Raw genomic sequence first — 27518 nt, 5'->3', positions numbered from 1 at the left:
GGAAGGAAGGAAGGAAGGAAGGAAGGAAGGAAGGAAGGAAGGAAGGAAGGAAGGAAGGAAGGAAGGACAGGCTGCCCACTTTGGCAGGGTGATTATTACCAGCATCCACCTGCCTCAGACAGTGCTGGGGTCACCAGCTCATAACAGCAGTGGCTGCTTGCTCAGGGCATCAGCTGCCTCACACAGGGGCGAGGGCTGCCGGCTTCTCCTCACCGGCTCACCTCCACCTCACACATGACAAGGGTTGCTGGCTCACCATGGTGGCTCCCGCCTGCCTCACATCGGACTGGGGCTGCTGGCTCCTACTCACCTCATAGTGGCAGTGGGGTAGCAGCCTCCCAGACCTTCAGCCCACCACGACTTTTCACTGTGGCCTTAATGTCCAATCTGTCCCTGGTGCTGAGGGTGGGGAGCCATCGTGCTTAATTCCTTGGTTACATTAATGAAAATTAATTAATTACAGTTTGGCATAGTGGTTAAGAGAAGGGGCTGCGGTGGCTCAAGTGGTTAAGACGCTGAGCTGCAGACCAGAAGGTCAGTAGTTCAGCAGTTGACGGAGTGAGCTCCCCTCTCTGGATTGGGTGACAGCACCCGGGGTCTGCAAAGAGAGCCTCATGTAGCCTATGCTCAGTCTGCTGCAGTGCATAATCTCTGAGCCAGGGCCAGAACCTTGTAATATTGTTTACACTTTCCAAAAACATCTCAGGAGTCCGAGTGAGAGACAAACAATACCTTCAAATTTTTAGGGAGTTGGGTCCGGGTTCCCCAGACTGAACTCTGGTTCCCAGCAGCCACACAACAGAACATAAGAACATAAGAGAAGCCAATGTTGGATCAGGCCAATGGCCCATCCAGTCCAACACTCTGTCACACCGTGGCCAAAAATGCCAGGTGGCATCAGGAGGTCCAGCAGTGGGGCCAGGACACTAGGAGCCCTCCCACTGTTGCTCCCCCCCCAAGCACCAAGAATACAGAGCATCACTTGCCCCAGACCGAGACTTCCTATCTATACCTGGTGGCTAATAGCCCCTGAGGGAACTTTGCTCCATAGGTTCATCCAGTTCTTGAAGCCATTCATGCTTGTAGCTGCCACCACCTCCTGTGGCAGTGAATTCCATGTGTTAATCACTCTTTGGGTGAAGAAGTATTTCCTTTTACAAGAATGGACTTGTAACCTGTTTGGGCATGGATTGGCATCACACGGCGGGGGGCAAGAGGAGGGGCTCCTGCCTCCCCCCCCCCAAGCACTGGGATGAGGTATTTCCCTGTTTTTGCTGCTCCACATGGAATACTCCATATGGAGAACAGAAGCAACAAAAACATGGGAATCACCCCCCAGCATTGTTTTGGCACTGGAAAACGACTGCAGGTGGGAGGCAGGAGGCCTTTGTCCCCTTCCAGTGTTGTTTGGATGGGCTCTTCTTTATTTTCACAAAGCCATTTCCTTCAGCAGCTGCTTTAAAAACCCGAAGGTATAGTTGGGCCCTTAGTCACGAAGATGCAAGGATGTGTCCTCTCCCCCAACCTTTCTTCCCCTTCCTCAGCAAGGCACATGATGTAATAATATGTTCCTCAGAAGAACAGAGCAAGTATAATAACCCTCAAGATATTTGTACCATGAAGATACACTCACTCGTCACTGGAAATGATTGACATTTTTATAAGAGGGCCAAGCCCGCTGAGGGGCCTCGAAATGGCAGCTTGTCAGGCGTCTCTGAAATGTGTTTTTCATCTCGCTCTTCAACAGTTTGCTATGAAAATCGACCAAGTTGAAGATTTCCTGCAGAACTCCCAAGAGTTTGAGAATCCGGAGTCTTTGACAGCACTCCTGAACCAGCACGAACGTCACACCAAAGGTAGAAAAGGGGATTTCTTCTTTTACTGTGACATTTTCTAGCATGTAGTATTTAGCAATCAATTTGGCTTATCCAAGGAGGGGAAATTAATAATTTTCTTGACTACTGTTCTAATCTTGCAAGTATCTAAAATTACAAACATGTAAGCTAGCAGTGTAAACCTACGAAATCAATAGGCTTAGCCTAGAGCCACTCCACAAAGGACTGCACTGTAAATGTATTGAAGCATAAGTAGAGCCCACTTTTCTGATGCAGGGTGGGCTTTAGCCTGCTACAGTTTATGCTAAGATAAATTCTTTCAGTTGCTTTATTTGTGTGTGGATTCCAGTATAGCTACCTCACCTGTAAATCACATCCAGCTTCCCTCTTCTCTATACCTTCTCTCCGAAGGTGGGAGGCTCTCCTTCTTTGGAGGTTTTTAAGCAGCGGCTAGATGGCTATCTGGCAGCAATGCTGATTATGTGAACTAAGGCAGATCATGCACGGGAGAGCAGGAAGGGTTACTTCAGCGCTTAGTTCGTGTGGCCCTTTCTTACATGCCCAGGGAAATGCTGGTCGCCACTTTGGGGTCAGGAAGCAATTTTCACCAGACCAGTTTGGCCAGGGATCCTGGTGTGGGTTTTTTTGTCATCTTCTGGGCATGGAACAGGGGTCACTGCGGGTGTGGAGGGGGAGGCATTTGTCAATTTCCTGCATTGTGCAGGGGGTTGGACTAGATCAGGGGTCGTTTCGTAGAAAAAGAGCTAGGGGAACTCATTAGCATAACTCATTAGCATATGCCACACCCCCTGACATCACCAGAAGTGTGTCATAAGGCCACACCCCCTGACATCACCGGAAATGTGTCATAAGGCCACACACCCCGCCCCCAACGGTTCCAGCTGCCGTTAGTTGATGTTACTGCTATAATTGATGTTATTGGTGGTGACTCCTAGTCGAAGGCCCGTTTTAAGTAAGCCTCTCTCAAGAAGCTATGCAAGGCAAGCTCCTGCAATCACTCAGGTCTCTGTCAGCTAAACGCCAGCGTTGAGCCAAGAGACACGCACTGTGCCTTCTCTCTGTAAGTTGCTGGAGAAATCGTTCGCTGCATTAGTCTGCTGCTTTGGAGAAATCAGAGGAGTCATTTTGCCCCAGCTGGTCTCGATTATTCTGTAGTCTGCCTGGAGGCATCAGGGTCAGCTGTCAGCATTGAATTCTGGAGCTCCTGTCTTTCCTCAGCTGTTTCTTGTGAGTTGCGCCCAGGCTCTGTGACACTTGAGGAGTCTTCCTCCAGGCTGAGTTCCGACTGGTCAAGCTGACCCATGACAGAGCCAGTTTGGTGTTGTGGCTAAAAGCGCGGATTCTAATCTGGGAGAACCAGCACTCGTAACAAATGAGTTTGGGACCTCTGGACTAGATGATCCTGGAGGTCCCTTCCAACTCTATGATTCTGTGATTCTTTTTTAGTATGCATGCTTTCCTGGTACAGAGTCCTCATTTTATTCTTCCAAATCTTAAAGGGTACTCTTACCTGGATTTGAGTAAGGCTGTGTACATTCAACAGATCCCCTAATGTTCGGTTTAACACTGTAATGCACTGTAATACTGGGGGTGTGGTACCAGCTGTCATTGGGGTTTTGCTCTGTTTGAGCACATGAAGCTGCCTGATACTCGTTCAGACCATTGATTTGTGAAGGTCAGTATTGTCTACTCTGACTGGCAGCAGCTCTTTCTCCAGGTCTCAGGTAGAGGTCCTTCACATCACCAGAGCCAGTTTGGTGTAGTGGTTAAGAGCACAGACTCTAATCTGGGAGAAACAGGTTTGATTCCCCACCCCTTCACATGCACCCAGCTGGGTGACCTTGGGTCAGTCATAAGTTATCTCAGAGCTCAAGAGCAGTCCTCAAAAGAGCTCTCTCAGCCTCACCTACCTTACAGGGTATCTGTTGTGAGGAGGGGAAGGGAAAGGAGATTATAAACTGCTCTGAGACGCCAAGTGAAGCGAGGGGTATAAATCCAATCTCCTCCTCCTCCTCTTCCTTCCTTTCCCCTGGAAATGCTAGGGATTGGGCCTTTTGCATGAAAAACAGTTGCTCCTACCACAGTAGCTCTGCTTCCCTTAAAGTTACTGATTCTACTAGACCTGGTTCTGCTGTTTAGACTTGCACCTATTAGTAGTGATTGTTGCAGTTGCCATGAGACTTGTTAAACCTCTCTGCCTGCCTTGATAGCTCACTGATCCCCTTTTTCCGTTTTAGAAGAATGCATTTTGATTGTGATATCAAGCACTGTCCTATTATGTTGGGTATTTTAGTGTTCCTCCCCCCTCAAGGATGAATCTTGAGCTTCTGTTAAACTGGAGAAATAAAACAGAAATATATAATTCATGACCTACATTACTTAGGGCGGGGAGATCTAAATACCTGCACAGTCCTGTTCTCAGTGTTGTGCCTGTTTCTTTACACACCTGCAGAAATTCTAGCATTTCTTTTTGCAAAGGTAACGTCGATATGCATTTCAGGGTCTGAATCTTATTTTGTGTGCCTAGTTAATACAATGAGATTTTCCTGCTTTTGTGTCAAGCTTCTCTGAATCTGGATTAATGTGGCGATTTTTTGTAGCGTGCTTGCTACTTCAGAATTATGGAATGTTTCAACACTGGTATCATAATGTATGGATGTTTGGAGCATGACAACACATGTGGTGTACCAGGAATCTTTGACATTAGAGTCAGGTGTTGCTATAGTTTGTAACCTGCTTTATGGTCGATTGATAGCTTTGCTTTACCAGGAATCTTTGCTGTTAGATTGAAATTATTTTTGTCGTTTAAATGTTATCACGTTTTGCAATCAGCATACTGAAGGCCCAGATAGTTCTGTTCCACTTGTAATCCGCCTTGTGTCCCAGTGAGAAAGGCAGATTATGAATGAAAATAAATAATTAGTGAGTAGAATGGCAGATTAAGACCAAGGAGACCCGAGTTTGAATCAGTAGTCAGCAATGAAACTCACTGAACATTCTTGGCTCTCTCTTTCTCTCAGCCTAACCATTTTTATGGTCTAAAAATCACAGAGCCAAGGGATGTCTAAACTCTACCGAGACCAACCTCTTGCTGCAAAGGAGGACTATTCACTTGAACCAGCCCTCAAGAAATCAGCCTACTCAATGCAGACCATAGTCACCAAAGCCAGAGATAAATTCTTGAAGATTGGGGGGGGGGTTTTTTCCTGGAAAGGGCAGAATTTGTAGAGTGGAATGGGCTCCCTGAAGACAGAAGAGGGCTCTGTTATTAGAAGTTAGAAATCCTAAGGAGGCTACAAGGCCATTTTATTTGTCCAGGATTTTAATGGGGTTATAAACTGTACACTCCTTTTAGAGTATCTGCAGGTTTATTATTGTAATGATTTAACTGTGACTTATAAGCAACACTGAGCCATGAGGAAGGGTATGATATAAATAATATTTATTAAAATATTAGTAAGCAGGGCTCTAGTCGGGGGGGAGCTCTCAGGTACGGAGCTCCGGAAGAGAACCTCTAGGGGGCGGGGCCGTCACGTGGTGAAGCCCCGCCCCCTTCTTTACCCCGCCCTCTGCTTCGATCCTCATTCCGTTTGGGAATGAGGATGAAGCAGGAGGGTAAGTAGCCGGGCCTTCTGACACACTTCCGGTGATGTCAGGGGGTGTGGCCTTCTGTCACTTCCGGTGATGTCAGGGGGCGTGGCATATGCAAATAAGTTATGCTAATGAGTTATGCTAATGAGCTCCGGCAGCTCTTTTTCTACAACAAGACCCCTGTTAGTAAGTAGTATATTGACTTGACGGCAAAGAATATCAAAGACTGTGGTTTTCAGGTCCCACACAGTCCTTCATTGTTATGGTCATTTGACGAAACATATAACCAGTTTTACAGTTTACACAATAAACAACATTTGTAGAATAAATTAAAACATGTTCTGATAAAATTTAAACCTGCTTACGATACAGTTTCCAGAGATATGGTTGGCTTCTAGTCATTATTTGCCAAATATCTGAAAAAAACAGAGGGGGGGATTCTTTCACTTTCTCGCCCTCCTAAATTGGCTGTAGGGTTGCCAGAAAGGGCCTGGTAACCAATGTGGGGACTTATGGCCGCAGTAGGGTTGCCAGCCTCCAGGTGGGGCCTGGGGATCTCCCGCTTTTACCACTGATCCCCAGCCGACAGAGATCAGCTCCCCTGGAGAAAATGGCTGCTTTGAAGGGTGGACTCTGTGGCATTGTACTATGTGGAGGCTCCTCCCCTCCCCAAACCACACCCTCTCCTGGCTCCACCCCCAAAGGCTCCAGGTATTTTCCAACTCAAACTTGGCAACCCTAGGCCGCAGGGGTCCTCACTGGTAAAATGATGACATCACATCCTGTGGGCCCAGAAGCTACATCAGTGTGTTGCCAGGGGACACTAGATGCTCTGGCTAGGGTTGCCAGACCCCACACTCCAACCAGGGAATCCCCTGATCAGGGCTGTAATCCTTCGTTGGCCAATGGGGAAAGCCCCACGCAAAGAGGCCCACCGCGCATCGATGTGGTCAGTGCAGTGATGTTACACACAAGTGACTTCATCACGCTGGGGACATCACGCACCATTGCTCTAGCATTTTGGCTAAAAACTCTATGGTAATCATAGAGTCTCGGCCAAAATGCTAGAGCAACAATGCACAACATCCCCAGTGTGTTGACATCACCTCTGTGTGACATTCTTGTTTCGACAACATCGCACACAGTGACATCGCCCTACCCCCACACTCCCAGACGGCTCCGTCCCACCCCTGCCTTCAGGACAATTGGACCTGGCAACCCTAGCTCTGGCATTTGGGCAAAACTATATGGTTAACCATAGAGTTTTGCCTAAATGCCAGAACATTTCTGACATCCCCTGGCGACACACTGATATCACTTCCAGGTGCACAGGGAGTGATGTCAGTGTGTTGGGATGCTGCTGACTAGGGCTGCCAAATCCCCCCGAGGGGTGGAAAAACCCCCACCCCAGAGGCCCGTTCCCCGACGCCGGGGAATCGGGCCCTGGGGGGAACCCCGCCCCAGCGTGCTCGTCACAGGAAAGTGACATTATGATGGTATGCGGCGCACCGAGATGCGCACGGGAGTCCCCCTTCGGCAACCCTACTGCTGACGTACCCCCCCCATTTCCTGCCATATTCCCCTTGACAGCCAGCTGAGCAGCAGCAGGGAAGCACAGACTGGGGGCAGGGGGTTCTGCACCCCCAGTGTGGGAAAGGCAACTCTAATTGGCTGTGGGAACCATCCTTTGAATTGTGGGACAGACTTCTCTAGCACTTAAGAATTACATTTTACCTGACGCATACCTACTTTTTGTTGTTCATTCAGGTAATGTCATTATGATGTTGAAAAACATGATCAGTCTTCTTGGCAGCGTGCAGTTTGTGTGGTCTGTGGTTTGTCTGCTGAGTGCCATTGTCCATCTGTGCTGGGAAGTTGGATTAGCAAACTAAAAAGGAGCTGCAGGCAATCACTTGGCAGATCGGAGAGAAATATGCAGCCGCCACGCTCATTTATGTTCTAGCAACACATTTGTGCTGGCTCCGCCCTGCACAATGGTTGTTTTATATACTGCCCACTCGCTAAATCTGTCTGTTTGTAAAGTCTGCAAAACAGTGTTTCTAGGCTATTAAAAACTTCATGGAGAAGTCACTGGATATTTTAAGCCCCCCCCCTCAAGAAACAGAGTCCATTTTACTGCAGTGATGCAAAAGTAAAGTTAAAAGTTTGGAGAGAGCATAGGAAACATTTTGGCATCAGTGGCAACATGTACAATAAAAGTATGTGTCTTTTTTAATCTGTTGCTTTAATGTTTGTTTTTATCCAGTTGTGTCTTTTTTAATCTATTGCTTTAATGTTTGTTTTTATCCAGTTGTTTTTACACTGTTGAGTCCTGAAATGCTCAAGTGAAAGGCGGGCATTTAAATATTGAAAGTACAGGCAGGCATGCTTTTAAACGAACAGTCTGGCTCCCAACAATATAGAGTTTCTGAAATACCTCAATTTGTAATCATTAAATTTCTCAGAATCAAGGGCATACTTTTCTCCGGGTGAATGGGAAGCAACTATGGCAACCATTTTTGAGTTGTCCCTTCATCTTCAGGCCTATGCGGTCAAAGATAACATATAAAGCTCAGCAGATCCCAAACAACAGTCAACAGATGGGCCCTAGGTAATAAATACTAGAGTTATGGAAAATTAGACATTTGAGATCACATGATTGGAAACACAGCTTTTTAGAAGACGAGAAGGTCTGCATTAATGTTGTGTTACTCATCAAACAAAACCTGAACCAAAATGCTAACAGTTATCATATATTTGACACCAGGAATAGAAGGAACTGCTGTCAAGTCCTGTTCACATGTTACAGTGGACGCTTGTACATTCTGCCTGTACATGCACACATCTCTTTGTAAGAAAGATACAATGTTTGTTCACCTTAGAGATGTAACTGCAGACCAGTACCTGGATAAATGTGGGGTTTCAATCACATGTTCAGGTAGATGCGTTGAATGTAACATGAGAATTACTTGACACACATCTCAAGGGTATACGGTACACTGATTGTATGTGCATTTACTGTCACTTGTGAGGAGGGCTTCAGTGTACAAGTGTAGAGTGAAATGGTGCCATACTTCTTGCCTTTGTTTGCATACCCACTAAGAGGTGCAGGAGGATTTCTCCATGGCTTTGACCCTTAATTTGTTCCTCACTGCAGTATATCTGCTGGTGCTTGGCTTATGTTTCTACCCCTGGATCTCTTTGTTTACTCAGTACTGTCCTGACCATGACCCTAATGATGTCATAGCTCAGGGTTCCCCCCTCTTTCAGTCACATGGCTTTGATAACTGTAATGCCACATGGCTTTTTGTCACCTGCTTGCAGCTCAGTGGGTGTCCTGCAGAGTGGGTTTTGACTCTGGAAAAGTTGAAGATCACCATATTGGAATTTACTCTCCAACATTTCACAGCTGGAAAAAAAGACCTGCTGATAATACCTCAATTCTCATATCAAGGATCATCTTGTACTTTTCACTATTACTCAGTATTGGCTTCTCGGTAAATTTCTGTATGCTTGTTCATGTAGTCTGTGATCACATACTCTCTATTGATTTAAAAGCCCAAAGTCTGACTGTTCCTTTGGTTGAAGATATATCTGGAAAACACAATGATAAAATAGTTTGTTACTAGCATCATCAAATATGTATTGAGAGCTCACTTTATGGAATGCCATGTAATGTCACCACATTATGTTCTTGGATCTGTGTGAATACATCTGTATTACAGATGAGGTGAATCCATGCCCCTAATCACTGATTTAGTTTTCAGAGACCCTATGGATGAACCACGAAGAAAGACGGTGTTAGTTACTCACACAAACATATCCCCAAAAGGTACAAATGAGGACAAAACTAGGACAGCAATTTAACAGGGACGTTATCAGAAAAGAGGTACTGTCTAGGGATGGGCATGAACCAGGAAAATGCAGTTTGGTTCATGATATGCCCCATTCGCGAACCACGGACTGTCACAAATTTTTAGCCACCTTATGAACTGATTCGTTTCATGAAGTTTGTGAGGCGGGAGAATGCCCCCGTCATGCTAGAGACAACAAACTCACAGGGGATCGCCAGCTGACTCTCCTCTACCTACTCTCCAAGTTTGGTGAGGATTGGATTTATGGAGACTGAGTTATGCTCCCCCCCCAAAGAAGGTGCCCCCAGGAAAGTGTATGGCAGGACCCAGGCCAAGCAAAGCCTGATAAGCAGCTGCCTCTGGCCAAGGGGTTCAGAGATCATTGGCAAACCGCGCCAACCCCATAAGGCTCCAGCCACCCCAGGCTGAAGGCCAACAGATCATCTGATGGGGGAGTGGGCACCACACACACAAGGCCACACATGCAGAAGAGGCCCTAGGCCACCCGGTGATGGCATAACCAGAGATTGCCAGCACCCCCCCCCAAGGTGGCAACTACCTATGGCTGAAGGACACCAGGTGGTCCATGGGGGAGGGAGACCTGGGCACTGAGTTGCATGCTCAGTGGCAGAACTAGGCCCTGATGTGTGGAAGAAACTGCTGAAGAATGCCCCACAAAGCACAGCTGCTACATGGGGGGTGCAAATATGGCAGTGGTGCTGACCACCAGCAGAGGATCATCTGCACCACTGTACATGCAAATGCTGATCCCCGTGGCCATCCAGGTCAGCATCCCTGGAGCTGCAAGCCAAACCGAGAGCTGTGCGACCTCACCTTGAAACCCTGTGCCGGCATGAATGCAGCTGTGATGGCTCCCAACTTCCCAGTGAGGCTGCCACTGAAGCAAGCAAAGGGGTTCTGCTTGGCTGCTGCAGATGAGTTGGTTCTACCATGCTGAAGCCACAATTGGAGTGGCTCCATCCACTCCCCCTGGGCTCTCCTTCTTTGGAGGTCTTCAAACAGAGGCTAGATGGCCATCTGACAGCAATGCGGATTCTGTGAACTTAGGCAGATCATGAGAGGGAGGGCAGGAAGGGTTGCTTTAGTGCTTAGTTCTGGTGGCCCTTTTTTACACACCCAGGGAAATGCTGATTGCCACTTTGGGGTCAGCAAGCAATCCTGGAGGATTTTTGTCATTTTCTGGGCGTGGAACAGTGGTCACTGTGGGTGTGGAGGGGGAGATATTTGTGAATTTCCTGCATTGTGCAGGGGGTTGGACTAGATGACCCTGGAGGTCCCTTCCAACTCTATGATTCTATGATTCTATCTCCCAGTATTACAACAGATTGCAGAGATCAGTTCCCTGGAGAAAACGGCTGCTTTGAAGGGTGCACTCTATGGCATTATAACCTACTGAAGCATTATTCCCTTCCCAAACCCCACCCTCTCCAGGCTCCACTCTCAAATCTCTACGAATCTCCCAATCCAGACTTGGCAGCCCTAGATTAAATATGTAGCAGCTATTACCCTGATCCAACTAAATTTAGTTGTGACAGAATCCTATTGAAAAATAATGAAATTGAAGTTGGATTGGTTTTTATGGGATTTAGTCAAAACGAACTTTAGATGGATAGGGGACCTTATCTATATAAGGTCTTATGGATCTACAGGACAATCGCTATTCCTAAATACCTGCTATTGTGAAGATGGAAAAAACCAAGAGACCTAACGATGAAACTGGAAGAGCTGGGAACAGCTATACTTATGATAAACATGAGTGTGTTATATCAAATCATAATGTTATGACTGCTGGATGACTAGTCCTTTATTGAGCTAGTGGCCCAGAATGGTTTTAACAATGAGAGAACTGTGAAGATGGAAAGAACCAAGATACCTGACAATGAAACTGGAAGAGCTGGGAACAACTAATGATAAACATGAGTGTGTTATATAAAATCATAATGTTATGACTGTTGGATGACTAGTCCTTTATTGAGCTAATGGCCCAGAATGGTTTTAACAATGAGAGATAATGCTTAGGGGATTGTTTTCTGATAGATGGGGAAATCTCTGTATTCGAATGATTCGCCCATCAAAAAAATGACGCACACCCCTGCTGAGGGGAAGGGGGGTATATGTGTGTGGAGATAACTGAGTTTGGATTAGACAGAGGCTGAAGCTATGCATGCTGTTTCCCATGTGTGTACATGTGTGAAAAACAAACATGTATCAGGTTTTTTAATCAATTAATGGTCATGAAGGAAGGTAGGCTCATAACTGATACAGAGGTGAAAAGCAAAGCATCTGAGGTATGGAGTCTCTCCCTACCTTTGGGAGGTCTGACATGGTGCCTTCCAGGAGATCTTCTTTGCCTACATCTTTATAAATAACGCTAATGTTACAACAAACCATAAATCTTCATTGGTGTCACTCAGGGGACTGGGGAACATGGAACAATATAAAAAAACAGACTGGCCAGGGACCAACTTGTAAAAATTCTACAGGATCTGGAGTCAGCATTACTGCTCTGGCACAGTTGATGACTATCTTGCTATTGCTATTCAGAATGTATAGTACCCCACATTAAGTTAGTTTTATACATGTTCTGATACAACCAAGAAACTTGATCTGGGAGGGTGTCAATAGAAAACTGGCTATAATATCTGTGTTCGCACACATTAGTAATGGAGATAGATCGCGATGGGTAGCTGTGTTAGTCTGTAGCAGCAGAAAAGAGCAAGAGTCCAGTAGCACCTGAAAGACTAACAAAATTTGTGGCAGCATCAGCTTTCATGAGCAGCTTTAAGGTGCTAATAAACTCTTGCTGTTTTCTCCATCACTATAGGATTAGTCAAAGATTATATGCAACCATTTATTGGGGCAGTAAGATATGTTTAGTTAATATGATGGATACATATGGTCATGTTACTTACTCTCATGTATACAAAAGTCCAGAATAGCAAAGTATGAGATTATCACAATGTGTGTTCTTCACATATGCATATTACCATAATATACAGGTGCACATAGGCATATTACTTCACATATTACCATAATGTGTGTTATTCAGATATGCTGTGTACAGTAGCTGACTGGTTGGTATATTTGTGCTGTGGAAGGCACACCACATTTCACACTATACAATAAGCTTGTATTTTTATAAATGGCAATTATTTCCAGGAAAGACATTTGTCACGAAGTGGTCCTGAGCTTTCCATGAGAGAGATGTTTGATCAGGCCTTTAAAAATCCACATGCTTGATCATTAATCTTATAAATACAGTATTCCCAAACAACAGTTTCTGTCATGTAAACTGAAAATCCCCCTCCCCCAATAGGGCACTGGAGTGTTGCATTATAAAAAAATCAATAGGTTGTTGGAAACAAGGACAACTGAAATCCGTTTTAAAGACTTTTCTAATCTCCCATGGGTTTGGTCCTAGCCTAATAGCTCCTAGCTTTAATCATGTAATTTTAATTAAACATTACATTTTACATAAATGTAGCTCACGTTAATTGTTTAACACAGTAGTAACTATATCTGTATTTTAATGCTAAAATAAAAGGGCTATCTAGTTTAGAAGCTGGTGGTTTGACTTGTAATTCTGTTCAGAAGTCAGGGTAGTGAATTGAAGCCTGGCCACTTTAATATGAGTTTGGTGGTCTCAATTCAATCTTCATTGGTCTGAAGTACTCATCACACACCAATTTGGCCTTGGAACTTCTGATAGTGATTGATTGCCATTGCTAAAAAGAGGTCCATCACTGAAAACAATCAAATGAAATTGTTTGTCACAGGGAAAATCGTCTTGAAGAATATGGCTGTTTCCCAGAGGGCCAGGAGTTGATCTCTAATACCTTTCTTCTTTGTTTTGTGTCTTTTCAGAGATAAGGAGTCAGAAATGGGTAGTCATGTATGTAATTAAGATTGTCTTTTGTATTGTTCACCGTGTGGCAGTCAAATCAGATTATATCAGTTGATTAGAGGGGGAAAGTACCTATGGGCACTGCCACAGTCTTGAGGTAACTCCTGCTTCTCTTTCCCCAAATGCCTGATAACATTTTTCAGTGCTCAACCCAGCTGTTGCTAATATGCAAATAAAGGGTGCATAATTTGGTTCTCTCCTGAACTTATTGGCCCCAGTCTCCAGGCTGCCTGTACAAAAGGAAGCCAGAAAAAGCTGGCTGCAATTTCTTCTAAGAACAACCCAGCAGACACCTTTGACTTTTTGTTCTTTTGCCTGTCAGTTCTTGAGAGAGGTCCTTTTCTTTGCCTTTAGCCTTCCCTTCAGTATGGTTGCCAACTCTGGGTTGGGAAATTCCTGGAGATTTGGGAGTGGAGTTTGAGGAGGGTGGGATTTGGATCTCAGTAGGGTACAGTACCATAGAACCCACCCTCCAAAGCAGCCATTTTCTCCAGGGAAACTGATCTCTGTAGTCTGAAAAACAGGCCTTCCTGAAAGTTGGCAGGCCTACCCCTCTTTTGGATTTCTGTTCCCAGTCTCTCTCTCTCTCTTGAAAGGTCAGAGGGACAAGTTTCTGTATTAATGTAATACAACTAAACATCTGTTTAAAATAGGGCTGCCAACCAGTAGCTTGGTTGGGGCCAGGACATAAGGGACTCATGCAATTTCAGTGACACCAGCAAGATGGTAACGATAGAGTTTCCAGTGATTCCTAGGGCTACCATATCTCACTTCCAGGTTTACCCTGGAAGAGACGCAGTGACATCACTGGCTTTTTAAAAACTTTTAATTAAATTAATTAAATGTTTGATTAAAATTTTAAAACCCTGAGATTTAATTTTTGAACTAATGCTTGTGTTTTTCTGTTAACTGAACACAAGTAAAGGGCTAAATCCTCCCCCCGCGATGATAATAACTAGCTGACTAGGCTAGGGTTGCCAAGTGTATCTTCACCGGGAGTAGGGGGCTCCCAGCTGGCGTCTTGTGCGCGCGCGCACGCGCGAAGCGTGCGCCACACGCACATCACCCGGAAGTGACGGGAGGACACCAGGCACACTGGGGGCGGGGCCACGGCCATACAAGGGAAAACCATAGAGTTTTCCCTTGTATGGCTGTGGCCACGCCCCCAGTGTGCCCAGCATGCCCACGTCACTTCCTGGTGACGCGCACGCGGGGTTGGGGTTCCCCCCGGGGCCCGATTCCGCGGCGGCAGAAATCAGGCCTCCAAAGCGGGGGTTTACCCGCCACCCGCCCCCACTTGGCAGTCCTAGACTAGGCCCATACATTAACAGTGCAATCCTATTCAGAGTTCCTCCAGTCTAAGCCCATTGTAAAATAACTTGATCAGAATTCATGCTTTCCCCTTATCTGACCCCTCTTTACCCTTGCCTTGCCTTCGCCTCCTCTCTGTAATCAGTTCCACCATAGGCTTGATCCTGGAAAAATTTACATCTCTGCCTTGATTTTATAATCCCAGCTCAATTCCCCAGCTAAAGCCTGGCTGTGGCTGTGCCCACACATCATTGCATATTGCACTATAGCAGTAATTCACAGCTGGATTGGCTTGTCCTCACAGCATAATCCAGTTGAACATGACCGCTACAATGCAACAATAGTGCAGTCTCCAGTGAAGTATGGATTCATCCTATTATTATCACATATTCTACTAATCAAATGTGCCCCCATCTGTGGATATATATCTGAGGACTGGGGCTGCATTAACAGAAGGTGGATGTTTCTCCAAACTCGGAGAATCCCCCAGGTTTGCAGAAAAAGCTTAAACCTTCCCAAAAGCTTGAACCTAAAAAAAAAAAATCGCTGGTGTTAGGGGGGGGGGGAAAGAGGGCTGAGAGCGTCCTCCTCCCCACACACAGGGAAGCAGCAGTCAAAGGAAAGAGTCGGGGAAGGTGGCTCAGGTGACAATACTGGAGGCTGGTGGCTGGATGAGAATTACACTCCTCACCCACCTGGATGCCTCCATTGGTGGTGTTTGAGCCTCCCACCCTGACTTCATTCATTCTTGAACGCTGAGATTGAGATGATGGTGCTGCAGGTGGGCTGATGAGGGTGAAGGAGGATTCTTCTCACCCAGCTGCCCCCCGCAGTGCTTAAAAAAACAACAACAGAGAACCACAGCCACAGATAAACAGTAAGAAAGAGAAAACACCAAGTTGTATATAGATGCTAAAGTAAACAATTACTCATGAATAGTGTCCAAATAGTGTAATATATGACAATAACAATGCAATATGAATCAGTGTAAGGTACAAAGTACTATATAACGATGAAGTCCAAAACAGAGGTCCAAAACAATAGATTGACGAAATTTCCAGATAAAGTATTCATTCCGTGAGTCTTCTTCCGAACAGGACCAATATTAAACTTCAAACTGCAAGAATCATTTTTAACATTTGTAGAGGGAGGCCGTATACAGTTAACAAATCGACGATCTTCAGAAAAAAACAATTCTTGTGAAAGTCTGCAGAGCATATCAAAGTACTAAGGCCAAGCCATCATGTTCACGACGACGAACCAAAAAGGGCTAAGCTAAACCATATATATATATATAAAAGTACAAATATATATTAAGGTGTACACATGTTAAAACTTTCCTGATTAAAAATTACTTTGTCTGAGATCAGACTATAAAAGCTATGGCCCATCGGTAATACCAGGAGTCCAATTATAAGTATACAAGGAAACAACATCCGGTTTAATTATATGTGTACTAAAACTCTGTAACGGGTCTTTGAATATGTGTCTAGAATATATAGATAATAGTGACCACTGAGGAAGGCCCTTAGGGGAAGAAACGCGTTGGGTCTTCAGTTAGTAAAGTATTTACCCATCATATGTATGTATAGTGGATACGCTTTTATAGTCTGATCTTAGACAAAGTAATTTTTAATCAGGAAAGTTTTAACATGTGTACACCTTAATAAATATTTGTACTTTTATATATATGGTTTAGCTTAGCCCTTTTTGGTTCGTAGTCATATCCTGGGTTGAGATCCCCCCCCCTTTTCCAGTTTTTTTCAAGCCATCATGTTCACAATATTTCAAAGACAAGTAAGAATGTAGCCCCGGATGCCTCCATTGGTGGTGTTTGAGCCTCCCACCCAGGCTGTTCATTCACTGCCGAACGCTGAGATTGAGACGATGGTGCTGCAGGTGAGCTGATGGGCGAGGAGAAGGATTCTTCTCACCCAGCTGCCCCCTTGCAGTGCTGTCACCTCAATCTTGGCACTCTGAAGCAAGGGGAGAGTCGAGGAAGGTGCTTGGGTGACAATCCGCAACATTTTATCACGGGTTCCCACTTGTATATTCTAATTACCTGTCTGGCCAAATCTGAGGACACTTAAATCTGGAGACTGTAACAGTGAATAGGCAAGATGGGTTTTTCGGCAAATCTAAAAAACACCACAGGTTAACAAACAAAATTTAAATGTAAAAAACAAAGCAAAACATTGGAGGGGGGGTTTAAAAACCCAAACAAAAGGATCACCTGCAGCTTTAAGAAATAGATGCCCCTATTGGCCATTGCTAGGCAACCACGACAGGTTTTGCCAGCATTCCAGGCTTGATTTCTGGTAGTAAAAAGCAGGTGGGGGCCCCTTTCCAGGTGTGTTTTGGGCCAGGGCCAGCAGCAACCACCAGGTGAGTCACCTAGGCCTGGCTGCACTGCTTGCTTCAGAGGCAAAATGAAAACCATTGTGGTATAATGGTTAGAGATTCAAATAAGGGTCTGGGAGACTCAGGTTCAAATAATTAGTCTGTCATGGAAACTCACTAGCTGACCTTGGGCCAGTCACATACTTTCAGCCTAACCTACCTAACAGGATTGTTGTGAGTGCAGAAAGGGGGAGAGGAGAATGATGTAAGCTGCTTTGGTTTCCACTGTGGATAAAGGCAGGGTATAAATGAAGCAAATAAATAAATGTAGCTGAAAATGGAAGGGAGATAAACGGTAGGTTGGTGAAGGAGAGAATGTGAATGATAAGGAGGGAAGGAGAATAAAGGCGAGAATAAGGCAGGGAAATAGGAGATGATATGGGGGTTGCCAGGAGGAGGGAAAGAAGAAATATTGTGGGAAGGGGTTACGGGGAGAGTGAGGTGCTCCCCTAATTTTTTGTTTGTTCCCTACCATGCAAGTGGGCCTCTCCCAGTGACCAGCAAGAAACAACTGGGCCATAGCTTTCTCAGGTAGAGGCTGCTGGTGGGAAAGGAAGGAAAACTGCAAACGGGGAAGCAGATAAAGGTATTTTGGTTGTTTGGTGGGAAGGAGAGAAGGAAGCAGGAAAAGGGGAGAGGCAATGGAAGCTTTCAGGGAAGGGAGGAGGGGAAACAAGATACTGCCCATAAGCCTTTGTGAACCCCCTGCTTGTATTGTAGATGCTCACTGTACATTTTGTTAGGGACATAGTTTATAGTGGCACTGATTCAGTGCTGCTTCTCATTTTAATTGGCACATTGAGTATTAATGTACATTGTATATTGTGGCACATTGAGTATTGAGTGCATTGAGTTCCAGAGAGGTATAACGTTCTCATTTTGTCATTAAGTTATCACATATCTTTAAATATGCGTATTCTTCCTCAGAGGGCATAGGTGTCTTTCGAGTCTTTGGTCCTTTCCGCACCAGACCTTAAATCCTGGTTCAACCCTGTCCCCGAACTTACATTCTACACTACGCGCAAGTTCAGCCCTGTAATTATCTCGGGGTATTTTTACATTTCACACTATACTCGAGTTTACCCCTGTAATTATCTCGGGGTATTTTTTGTTTCCACATTACATTAAAGTCACCCCGGTTTCGCCCCACACTTGTCCTGGGATAAACGGATGCTGTTATAATCAGGGATAAATGCAAGGTATCGTGTCACGAGTTGAACTCTGATAAAACCAGGGATGAGATCCACATGTGGAAAGGACCTTTCAGACTCAGACACGAAATAGCTTTGCAGATGCACTCACATGTCTCAGTTGTTTGGGGTTTTTTCATAATTTTAAAATAGTTTGGTCAGATGGAAATTGCATCGTACCTTCCATCTGTTAAAAGACAGCGACGTTTCATCTGCCGCAGTAATCAGTGTTTGTCAGTTCACTGTCAATGGATGAAACGAAACATGTGGATCTACTTGAGCAAATTGTGCGTTGGCGGCAAACTTTAGAGGCAAAATTTTGCACTTACATTTCAAAACTCTTACCTTTTTCATCCATTTTAAGAAGACCACAGTCTGTGCAGTGGCTTTAGACTGCCTATTACCACATTGTGATACCGGCCATTATCCTAGAGTGGTTTTTAAAAATGAAAGGCAGTTTGAACAGAGATGATGTGCACATGTATGTAAATACCATTGACATAATATGCAAATTACATGCTCTACAGTTTGGACCTCAGGAGCTGTCAATCCTGCCCAACAATGCGAAGAGGTTTGAATTGCTGCTTATGTAGGATGTCATTCGGTAATAAATGGCCTGTCTGTTCTGAATGCCACCACTGCCCCCTGCTGGAAGGAATAGTCAAGCTTCTTTGAATTCCAATATTTGATGTAGGTTCCCCCCCACCTCAGCCAAAGCCCAGCTCATGAAGTACATTTTTTAATAATGCTAACATTCCTGCAATGCAACTTTTGTGTAGAAGCCCTGATATATAGCATTGTCATTAGACAGACCATTAATGTAGGACAGTTAAGTGCCATATGTACCCAGGGCTCCCAAGTACTTCCCTTAATTCGGTGGGGGATGTATAGTTCTTCGCGGGACCATTCCTGCGGGGAAAACACAGGCGCTGCACTATTCCATCACCCAGACGTGACGTAGGCACATAGCCGGGTGACGCTCTAGCAATGGGGCTGGAAACTCGATGGTACCATCGAGTTTCCAGTCCCATTAACAGAGTGTCGCCCAGCTACATGCCTACGTCACGTCTGGGTGACGGAATAGTGCAGCGCCTGTGTTCCAAGCAAGAATGTTCCCGCAGGGAAGCATGTGTCCCCTGCTGGATCGTAGGTAGGTACTTGGGAACCCTATATGTACCTGTTGCTCATCTAGGAAGCTGAAATGCTGAAAGATACAGAGCTTTGAAAATGCAGTGTTAATTTAAGCATGCACATACAACCAGGTGGAGATCATTCCACTCTTGTGTAGAGATTTTCTTTACCTATCAGCTACTTGAAGAATGGTCTCTGTATTTTCTCAGGTTAGAGTTGAATTGTATATGGATACATTTCTGCATTCCATGTTTCCTTAAGAACATAAGAACATAAGAGATGCCAATGTTGGATCAGGCCAAAGGCCCATCCAGTCCAACACTCTGTATCACACAGTGGCCAGAAATACCAGTGCCATCAGGAGGTCCACCAGTGGGGCCAGGACATTAGAAGCCATCCCACTGTTGACCCCCCCAAGCACCAAGATGACAGAGCATCACTTGCCCCAGAGTCCCTATCTATACCTTGTGGCTAATAGCTACTGATGGACCTCTGCTCCATATGCTTATCTAATTCCCTTTTGAAGCCGTCCATGCTTGTAGCTGCCACCACTTCCTGTGGCAGTGAATTCCAAGTGTTAATCACTCTTTGGGTGAAGAAGTACTTCCTTTTATCCGTTCTAACCCGACCGCTCAGCAATTTCATGGAGTGCCCACGAGTTCTTGTATTGTGAGAAAGGGAGAAAAGTACCTCTTTCTCTACCTGCTCTTTCCCATGCATAATCTTATAAACCTCAATCATGTCACCCCTCAGTCGTCGTTTCTCCAAGCTAAAGAGCCCTAAGCGCCTTAACCGTTCCTCATAGGGAAAGTGTTCCAACCCTTTTATCATTCGAGTTGCTCTTTTCTGCACTTTTTCCAAAGCTATAATATCCTTTTTAAGGTGTGGTGACCAGAACTGCACACAGTATTCCAAATGAGGTCTCACCATTGATTTATATAGGGGCATTATTATATTGGCTGATCTGTTTTCAATACCCTTCCTAATAATCCCCAGCATAGCATTGGCCTTCTTTATTGCAGTCACACACTGTCTCGACATTTTCAGTGAGTTATCTACTACAACTCCAAGATCTCTCTCTTGATCAGTCTCTGCCAGTTCAGACCCCATCAACGTGTATTTATATTTAGGATTTTTGGCTCCAATGTGCATCACCTTGCACTTGGCCACATTGAACCCCATTTGCCATGTTGACGCCCACTCGCCCATCTTTGACAGATCCCTTTGGAGTGCCTCACAATCCTCACTGGTTTTCACCACCCTGAACAACTTCGTATCATCCGCAAATTTAGCCACTTCACTGCTTACTCCCAACTCCAAATCATTAATGAACAAGTTAAAAAGCAGTGGACCAAGTACTGATCCCTGTGGTACCCCACTGCTTACCCCCCTCCACTGGGAGAACTGCCCATTTATACTCACTCTCTGTTTTCTATTAATTAGCCAGTTTTTGATCCATAAAAGGACTTGTCCTTTTATCCCATGATTTTTGAGCTTGCTTAGGAGCCTTTGATGAGGAACTTTATCAAAAGCTTTCTGGAAGTCAAGGTAAACAATATCTATTGGATCCCCCTTGTCCACATGTTTGTTCACTCCCTCAAAGAACATTAACAGGTTAGTGAGACAAGATCTTCCCTTACAGAACCCATGCTGAGTCTGCCTCAATAGGTTTTGTTCATCTATGTGCCTACTAATTCTTTCTTTAATAATGGTTTCCACCAATTTACCCGGTATCGACATCAGACTGACTGGCCTGTAATTTTCTGGATCTCCTCTGGAACCCTTTTTAAAGATGGGAGTGACATTAGCTACCAGTCCTCAGGAATGGAGACTGATTTTAAGGAAAGATTACATATTTTTGTCAGGAGATCCACAAGTTCACAATTGAGTTCTTTCAGAACTCTCGGATGTATGCCATCTGGGCCTGGTGATTTATCAGTTTTTAAGTTGTCTATCAGTTTTAGGACCTCCTCTTTCGTTGATTCTCAGGTTTATATTTTGCTTACAACCTCATATATAAATGTCTGCACAGTGAGGATCTACTACATAGGTGTGATGAAGTGGACTCTAGTCTGTGACAACATAGACTTGAGAAAATTCTTGTTGGCCTTTAAAGTGTCACAAGATACCTGTTTATTTCTGGGCTTCCTTTGTTATTTTTCTCACCTCTACCAGTTATCACATTCCCCTTAAATGCACGCACCTAAGGCTGCAACACTAAAGATTATTTGCAAAGTGGCAATCGCAAGCATATGTGTTAGGAAGGGAGCCACACCTGACTTATATTAAGAGAATCATCTGCCTACGTTCAGGCCAATGAGATTGCACTGCTTATAATGTTTTATTATCCACCGCCAATTTTAAAATATGCATTTTTCTCCCGAATTCTGTTTTGGCAGAGCTGCTAGAGAAATCACTGCTCCTCTTAAACAAGAGCCACGACCTTACCGAATTCATAGAGGAATTCAAGGCTGATGGGCCGAATGTAAACCCGGAATTCATCCAGGGGGCCCACAGAAGCTGCCTGAAAATTGGTAATCTCCTTGAAGTTCTGCAAGACAGGAGACGGCAACTGGGTAAATTCTTAAAGCTGCAGCGCCAAGGACTGGAGCAAGTTTTGCAAATCTGCCAGTGGCATCGGTGGGAAAATCAGGTACAGTCTTTGAGGAAGTCTTTGAGAGCAAGTGCAGTGTCGTGGTTAGAGTGTCAGACTCTGGTTCAAGTTTCCACTCTGCCATGGAAGCCTGCTGGGTGGACAATGCCCCCCACAGATGAGTGCCGACCCGACCCCTCAGACAAACCCAAAAATATTTTTGAAAAGTAAGATACACATGGGGCTTCCAAAATGACCCCAGGCACCGTCAGGGAAGCTTTGGTCTCATTTTCTTTTTTCCGGGCTAAAAAATAAATAGGTTTTTAAAAATGCGAAATAAAATAAAATTGCACAATGAAAAGAGAGAGAGTCGGAGATTCCCCCCTTCCCTGGCTTACACAGAAAAGCAGCCCAGAATTGAGTCTCTCCAGTCGAAAGGACTGGAGGACTAGAGGTCGCAGCGTAGCCGGACCTGCTTCTCCTGCTGCTGCAAGAGGAGCAGCAGATGCAGTCAGGGCACACACACACACACCGAATTTCCCCATGCCCCACCAACCAAAATTTGCCAGGTCCCCCCCCTGGCCACCAGTGGAGGATGGGGGGGTTGGAGTGGTCAGATCTGAGCTGAGAAACTCCTAGAGATTTGGGGATGGAGCCTGGAGAGGACAGGGTACCTCAGTGGGGCACAGCGCCATACAGCCCATCCTCCAAAGCACCCATTTTCTTCAAGGGAACTGATCTCTGTAGTCTGGAGATGAGCTGTAAATTCCGGGAGATCCCCAGGAGCCCCTGGAGGCTGGCAACTCTAGCCACACACTCTCCGTCTAAGCAACCTCAAAGGGTTGATGTGAAGGTAAAATGGAGGAGTTCTGATTGTAGAAAGCAGGATGAGAGGAAGAAAGATTTGATCTAGCCTAACCTGCTTCCTCATATTCCAGTTTTCCATACGCAGCAGATGTTTTTGTGTGTGGAAACAGTCAGTCTTGTATGTCCCCACATGCCACCTGAAGTGGCACAGCCCAGAAACAGGTTGGCCTTTCCCATCCATTACTTGTGGCAATGAGGCCATAATAAGTCCCTAAGTGGCTCTTACTTCCCAGCCTTCTGCATCCTTTCTTCTGTAATATATGGCTTTAAAAGTAGGTTAGACAGATCCATGGAGATATTCTGTCTATTACGGGCATTCTCAAGGCTTTTAAGTCCTATGTGTTTTGGAACCAGCATATCTTAAGGATCCCCTGTTCTTATACTGCTACCTGACTGCTATGGTCATCTTCTGAAGTGCTGTTTTGGGTGCCTCCCCACCACCCACCACTGGTCGGGGGGACCTGGCAACCCTAAGGGTATTCTATTACATGACGGTAACTAGAGCTGCTTGTTAGGGTTTTGGGTAGGGGTGATGTATGCAAACCTTTAATCATGTACTCCTCCCCTCCCAACTGGTAGATATAGACTGTGATCAGATGGGCAAGTTGCTCTGATGTAGTGGCAGCTCCCCACCAAATTTGAAGTGCACGATCAGATGGCAACATCTGCCTCCTGTCCCTAAGATGTCGCCCCCCTGTCCTCACCTCCAACTTTCCCAAAACCGGATAAAGTCCAGTGTTTATGACTGAACTCGTCTCACCGTGGATTTCTGGGAATCTGATCTCTCCCTTGTGCATTCTAGCTGCTTAGTGAGGTCTGACACTTGCAGTCCCCGGCCGCCATTTTTCTTTGTAGTTAGCTGTGTGCGCATAGCCGCATGTCCACTCCTAGCGAATAAGCAGTTATGCACATGCACACATTAGAGGCTGCCCACCCTCTCCCTGGTGACCTGAATGGCAGTCTGAACGGTCGACAGTGGGGTGATTAATAGATTAATAGAGCAGAGGATTTAGGACACATGTTTTCTGATTAGAAACCATGAGATGGAGGTCTACAAAATAAATACCTGATGCCAACAGAATAACAGTGAAGTGCATAGAAAAAAGGAAATGTAATATGCTCTAGTGTGCACAGGACAGCTCCAGGGCCAGTAAGAATTTCCTTGGGTATGAATTATTATTTTAAGCTTCCACATTACCAAGTTCCTGAAGCATAAATTATTTTCTGTGGCAAAGGGAATGTGGCTGACCTGGCAACAGAACAACGTTTGAGTCCAGTGGCTCCTCGAAGATCAACAAGTTGCCACTGGACTCAAACTTTGTCCTGCTGCTTCAGACCAACATGGCTATCCCACCTGAACCTGGCCTCAGGGTTACCTGAGCTCTGCAATTGTGGCTGACCTGAGAAACTGAGTCCAGGGGTCATTTTGTGGAAAAAGAGGTGCAGGATCTCATTAGCATAACTTATTTGCATATGCCACACCCCCTGACATCACCGGAAGTGTGTCAGAAGGCAACACCCACTGCTCAGGCTCCACTGGACTGTTTTAGACTGCTAGCTATGGGGGGGGGGATGCGCAGATCCTCAAGCTCCTCATGGCCTGGGCCTGCTGGGAGCAGGGGGTGGGGCTTGTTGCATGTGCCCGCCCCCTGGGCTCTTTACTGCCAGAACTCCGCTCCTGTGCGCTCCTGCAGGAAATGACCCCTGGCTGAGTCTTACCAGATTGGGAATGGCTTCCAGTGTTTAAGGGGGAAGCCCAGATTTGTTGTGAATTAAGTGATATTATCTAGCTTTCTTCCATGCTAAAGCAGCCTGTGAGTATGGGTAAGAGTGGGTGGGGTACAGGGAAATGTTTATTTATATTTATTTATTTATTTGATTTATACCCCGCCCTCCCCACTGAAGAAGTCTCACTGCGGCTCACGTAAAAGGTTAAAACAGTTAAAAAACATAAAACATTTATAAAACATTCCTAAGGTGCTAATTATACATACAGTTTCATTATTAGCCATAGTGAAATATAATCAGCAGTCATTATAGGGCTGTTGTTCAAGTCCCATAATATATTTCACTTGTACCGGCGCAGCACAGGCCGCCAATAGCACTTTCCCAGGGCATAGGGTCTTAACCTCTGTTGAACTATTAGGTGCGGCTCCTTAGTCAAATGCCTGGTGGAAGAGCTCCGTCTTGCAGGCCCTGCAGAATTGCCATAGATATGGTTCATTTGTGATTTATTGGCAGGTACTTGAAAATATAAAGATGTGAAAAATGTTAAGATGTCAGAGTGCCAGACTAGCGTCTAGGGAGACCCAGGTTTGAATCCCTACCGTGCCATAGAAAGCTGGCTAGGCAACCTTGGGTCAGTCAAACCCTCTCAGTCTAACCCACCTCTCAGGGGGTGGTTATTGTGAGGATAGAATGGAGGAGAAGAACATTATATAAGCCCCTTTGGGTCCCCATCGGAGAGATATGTAAAATATACTTGGAGTCAATAAATAACATTCTCTGCATCTGCATTTGTGTGATCAAATAGCCGCCAAACTGACGAGTGTATTTGTGGGCTCCACCTATAAGGAATGAGAGGCTATCTTGCTGGGGGGGGGGGAGTTTCCTCTTGTGGTACTCAGGGTTGGTTCCCATCAAAAATCTGAGAAGTCATGGCAAGTGGAGGAGGTCCATCAGACAGTGGAGAAGATCCTTCAGGCAGTGGTGAAGCAAAAAAGGAAAAAAAATACTTTGCGGTTTTTAAAGATGAATGGCTGAGCGAAAGCCAATTCAAAAGCTGGTTTTGTAAAAAGGACTTTGAAACAGCAGAATGCATTTGGTCCCACCGCAGGATATCTATGCGCTACGAGGAGAAAGGTGCCCTGACAGATCATGTAAAAGGTACGAAGCACAAAGAGGCGGAGAAACAGTATAGACAGACACCACTAGCGACCACCTCCTTTGACAAACCAGATTCCTCACAAGCAAATCAGGTTACTGCAGCTGAAGTGGCAGAAGCGTACCACAGTGTTATGCACCATCATAGTTACACAACTCAAGACTGCACAAAGAAGCTGATGCCAAGGTTTTTGCCTGATTCTGGCATAGCAAAAAGATGTCTTGTGGATGGACAAATGCCGCTAGCATTGTGGAGAACATTTTGGCACCAAAATCTATAGAATTGTTGCTGGAGGATTTGGATGCTGCACACTTTTTCTCAATAGGATGTGACACCTCCAACAAGGGAAACAGGAAACTGTTTGTTACTTTTCTGTAATAGAGGGAATTAACTTGACTTCTATGACAACAAAGAGGAGATCTCTTCTACTCTGTTATATGTACTTCCTACACAATTTGATGGCATTGTTCACTCCCATTGTGAAGAAACTGGAAACTGCCAACGTTAGCTGCACAGAACTCCACAAAATCCTGGGTGAGCTTCGTGAAAAACCTAAGGAGAGGAGACAGAAACAGTTCTATCGAAGATCTGCTGCAGCCATTCTGGTCAACATCTCTGCATCTGAAAGGGCAAAATTCCAAACAGAAGCAGACTAGACATTCTCAAGGTGCATTGACTAACTTGAGAAATGGTATAATTTTGATATGTCAATTTTCAAAGACATGGCACTGCTCTCGCTTGACAGTCCTGTGATGTGGGATCCATTAGGGAGTCTTGTCAAAGCCCTGATATAATAGACATTGACAAGCTGTTCAATGATTTCTGCATTGCATCAAAATGCCAAAAAAAGATTTTCACACAGTAGGGGAAGATAGACCAGAGACGGGTAAAGATGTTTAGGTGTGTTCCAGACAGTGGTGACAGCTGTCTGTTGAAGATGGTCTCTTTTGCACTGTCTATCCTTGTAACCAGTGCCTACTGTGAGAGAGTCTTCAGCTTAATGATGCAGCTCTGGAGCAAGGAAAGAAAGCGGCTGAGTGATAGCCTTGTCAAAGCAGCACTCCAGGTGAAAGTGAATTCCAGGATGCCCTGTGAAGCATTCTGCAAGTTTATAAAGTCAATACCAGAGGTGCTGAAAGCAGCAAGAAGCCAAGGTAAATACTGCTTTCCTTCCTGAAAGCAGGAAGCAGTATGACAATTTCTCTTGTTTTGTTCACTTGTATGTCATATACTGTTTGCTTGTTTTCTTGTTCTAATTGTTAAATATTTAAATTAAAGTATTTTATCTTAAAGGTTTTTGTTATTTTTGCACTGGAAGGAGGCCTAAAAGCCTACAAGTAATGTAAAGTGGGGAAAAGGTGGGGGATGGAAAGAGATATAAGACAGGGTATTTAAATTAGGATTTTGAAAAAAGGAAGTGACTTCAGGGGAAGAGGCAGGTTTGGGGGAGTGCCCTGAAAGTGACATCACAGGAATGGGTGGGGTTCTGGTGCAGTGTACTGGAAGTGATATAATCAGAAGGGGTGGGGCTTGGGAAGTGACCTCACTTGACCTTTGACCTGGGAATGATATCATAGCACATGCTGTCACAAAGTTGATGTCACATCCTTGCTAAGCACCACCCCAAAGTCTCTGAGTATTTCCTGAGTCACACCTGGCAACCCTAGGCTCCACCTTTTGAAGTGAAAAAAAGCCATCAATAGAAACAGACCACTTAAAAACAACCACATCTAGCCTGTAAAAAAAGGAGAGAATAAGCATTTTAATTATTAAAACCGGGAAAATGTTCCCAGTAGCCCCATGAATTGGCATGCCCCCCCCCCCCAGTTCAGATTGAGGATTGTAATGGCATTGGGGAGCAAGAGTATCTTCCCTTGCCATTTTTATGATCTGAAATTTCTGCTGATATACATTAT

At 45.1% G+C, this 27518-nt stretch overlaps 1 protein-coding gene across 1 annotated transcript in view; it reads left to right on the top strand.

Annotated features, from left to right (window-relative positions):
* Positions 1 to 26258, top strand: part of LOC107117946 (coiled-coil domain-containing protein 141-like) — a 77450-nt gene extending 51192 nt beyond the window's left edge. The window contains exons 4-6 of the mRNA XM_015420141.1: positions 1748 to 1856; positions 21658 to 21911; positions 26088 to 26258. Coding sequence (XP_015275627.1) covers positions 1748 to 1856; positions 21658 to 21911; positions 26088 to 26258 — 534 coding nt within the window. The remainder of the gene's footprint in view (positions 1 to 1747; positions 1857 to 21657; positions 21912 to 26087) is intronic.
* The last annotated feature ends 1260 nt before the right edge of the window (positions 26259 to 27518 follow it).

Source organism: Gekko japonicus, unplaced genomic scaffold (genome assembly GCF_001447785.1).
Source record: "Gekko japonicus isolate JY-2015 unplaced genomic scaffold, Gekko_japonicus_V1.1 scaffold51, whole genome shotgun sequence".
NCBI classification, from domain to species: domain Eukaryota; kingdom Metazoa; phylum Chordata; class Lepidosauria; order Squamata; family Gekkonidae; genus Gekko; species Gekko japonicus.
This window is presented reverse-complemented; position numbering and strand designations above follow the sequence as displayed.